The 2,800-nt window shown below is 50.2% G+C and overlaps 1 protein-coding gene across 1 annotated transcript in view; it reads left to right on the top strand.

Annotated features, from left to right (window-relative positions):
* Positions 1–440: 440 nt before the first annotated feature.
* Positions 441–2,800, top strand: part of TEX35 (testis expressed 35) — a gene marked incomplete at its 5' end in the record, with an annotated part of 15,189 nt that continues 12,829 nt past the window's right edge. The window contains 3 exons of the mRNA XM_081026202.1: positions 441–479; positions 1,210–1,377; positions 1,868–2,017. Of these exons, the coding sequence (XP_080882328.1) occupies positions 441–479; positions 1,210–1,377; positions 1,868–2,017 (357 nt within the window). The remainder of the gene's footprint in view (positions 480–1,209; positions 1,378–1,867; positions 2,018–2,800) is intronic.

The following is a 2,800-nucleotide window of genomic DNA, read 5'->3' as shown; positions in this document are numbered from 1 at the left end:
GCCCGAGGGAGGGTCCATCCACGTCCGGAGAGCATGACAGAGGAAATCGTGGGCTTAGCAAAGTTAGTCGTTGCGGGCAGACTCCTCCTTCTGGTCAATAGGATGGTCCTACTGGGGAGGACCAGCACTTCTTGCTTCTCCTGAGCTGTGCCTTGTGCCCCAGCCACAGCAGGCATGGGCCCTCACAGAGCCTTTTGCAGGAGACTGTCCCCTGTGGCTTTGGAAACTGACCGAGTCCCTTGTCTCAATGGCCAAGGCACGCCAGGCTCCGAGCCACAGTGACACTCAGGGCTGGCATTGGGTCCTGGGCATTGTGACCTCAGCTGTTCCGCACACACAGGTGATCACCTTGGCCTGTGGGCTGCATAGGACAGTGGCCTGGTCACGGGGGCCCGTCGTGGGGAGGTTGGGAAGCTGAGAACACTCTGGGCTCCTCCATCATGTCGGCCAAGAGGGCAGAACTGAAGAAAACAAACCTGGTAAAGGAGAAACGCAGCTGGATAGCACAGGGCCTCAGCTCCCATTGGAGGTGCAGGAGTGGGGTGGGGGATGCAGAGAAAGCCCCGATGCTTCCTTGGCTTTTCTTCCACTGTTCTGAGCATGAAGTGGCCTCCCAGGCTGGAAGGAGGGTGGGATTTACCCCTGGCCTTGGCATGGGAAGAAGAGAGGCCTCTCCTGACTTCCTCTGGGATAAGGAACGTAATACCCCGCCCCACCCCCAACCACTCCCACAGCCATGAGCTCGCATCATCAGGCTGGTGCCAGTCCCACATCTGATGGGTATATTCAAGGTGTACAGTACCTCACTATAGAAATACAGTTTCAGCCCCATTTCACAGACGAGGAAATGGAGGCTCAGAGAGACAACTTGCCCAAGTTGACACAGCCAGTAGGAGGACAGCTGAGATTAGAACCCGAGTCTGTGCTCCTGAAGTAATACTTATATGGCTTCCTTCAAGTTACCTTAAAGTGCTTCCTCGCCCAGGTACCCCCAGCAGGGAGAGGGCAGGCATTTGCTCTAAGGAGATGAGATGTATTATAACATGTCAGAATCTGAGTTGTCTCGGATCTGGTGCTGGGGGATATGTGGGCCTGAGCGCAAGCGCAGTTGGACAGGCAGGGTCAGGTGGGGGTCCTCCTGCAAGGGCCGGTGTTAGCCTCCCAATCCTGATGTCTGAGAGGCTGAATCCCGACCTCCTCTCTCTGCAGAGCAAGAACTACAAGGCAGTTTGCCTGGAATTGAAGCCAGAACCAATCAAAGTAAGAAGCTATTTTGTGGCCAGGACGGCAGCCAGGCTTGGGACTCATAGGGAGGGGTCTTGGAGTCAGGGGCCATGCTCTGTTGCTGGTGGCCAAGACCTGTCCCAGGTGCTGGGGGTACATTGAGAGACAGACAGGCTGTCTGCCCTCCTAGAACTTCACACTAGTAACTAATCAGACACACACATAAGTGAGGAAAATTCAGCAGTGTTACCTGCTATGCAGAGAATTAAAATAGGGAGACATGAGTGGGTGGCTGTTGGAGATCAGTGGTCAGGAAAGGCCAGCATGTGAGCCGAGAGCTGCAGGACGGACTCAGGCCACTCCAAGGTGGAGAAAGCAGCATGTACAGAGGTCTGGACGTAGCAATGAGCTTGGCTGTTCAGGGGACAGAGAGCTGAGGCCCAGTGGGCCAGGAGGGCAGTAGAGGAGATGAGCTCAGAGTGAATGGAAGGATGGAGGAAGCTACTGTGTAGGTGGGGCCACCAGCTCTCACCTGTCTGTCCTGGCCCAAAGGGAAGAACAGAAACTCGGGGTGATCTCTCCTGCCTTATGGACCCCACACCTGCAGTTTCCAAGACCCTGTGTTTCTGGTTTCAATCAACAGACATATGACTACAAGCAAGTTAAACTAGAAGGGCCATTTCCCAAACCAGGAGGGACACGGGAGCTAAAGGTGCGTGTGCGAACACAGGCGGCCAGGGGTTGGATCAGCCTTGTGAAGAGGTGGGCGGGGGGCAGCGCAACAAGGTCCGTGGTGGGTAAAACTGCTGGCATCTATGGCTGGGCTTTGGGCCCTGTGGCTTCATTCCCTCCAGTTCTGTTTATTTGTTTGTTTGTTGTAACTCTTTGTCTTGAAACAATTTCATACTTACAGAAAGTTTGAAAAACTAGCACAATGAATTCTAGTATACCCTTCACCCAGATTCCCCAAATGTTGATGTTGGCATTTTATCAGGTTCTTTCCCTCTGTCTCAATATATAGTATATTCACACACACACACACACACACACACACACACACACACACACACACACACTATATATATATATATATATAGTGAATATATATACGTATATAGTGAATATATATACGTATATAGTGAATATATATATATATATATACACACACAGAGCATGTTTCTCTCAAATTTCAGAATTCCTTACAGACAAAAACACTCTCTTGCATAGCCACAGTATAATTATTAAAACATCAAAATCAGGAAAATAACATTGATACAATACTCATCTACAGCCCTTATTCTAATTTCAACAAATTATCCCACTATTGTTTTTCGTAACAAAAGGAAAAACAACTTTTTTGGTCTGGGATCCAGTCTAGGATTACACGCATCTAGGTTCCACGTCTCTCTGTGTCTTTTCATCTATCTACCCTTGCGTTTTGCAACACAGACATTTTGGGGGATTACAGTGTATCTGTGTCGTAGAATGACCCTCAGTTTGGGTTGTCTGTGATTAGATTTAGGCTGTGCATTGTGGGCAGTCGCACCACAGAAGTGTCAGAAGACACATGATGTCT

This window comes from Rhinolophus hipposideros (genome assembly GCF_964194185.1).
Source record: "Rhinolophus hipposideros genome assembly, chromosome: 19".
Classification (NCBI taxonomy): Eukaryota; Metazoa; Chordata; class Mammalia; order Chiroptera; family Rhinolophidae; genus Rhinolophus; species Rhinolophus hipposideros.
The sequence above is the reverse complement of the archived record's forward strand: the minus strand, read 5'-3'. Positions and strand labels throughout refer to the sequence as shown.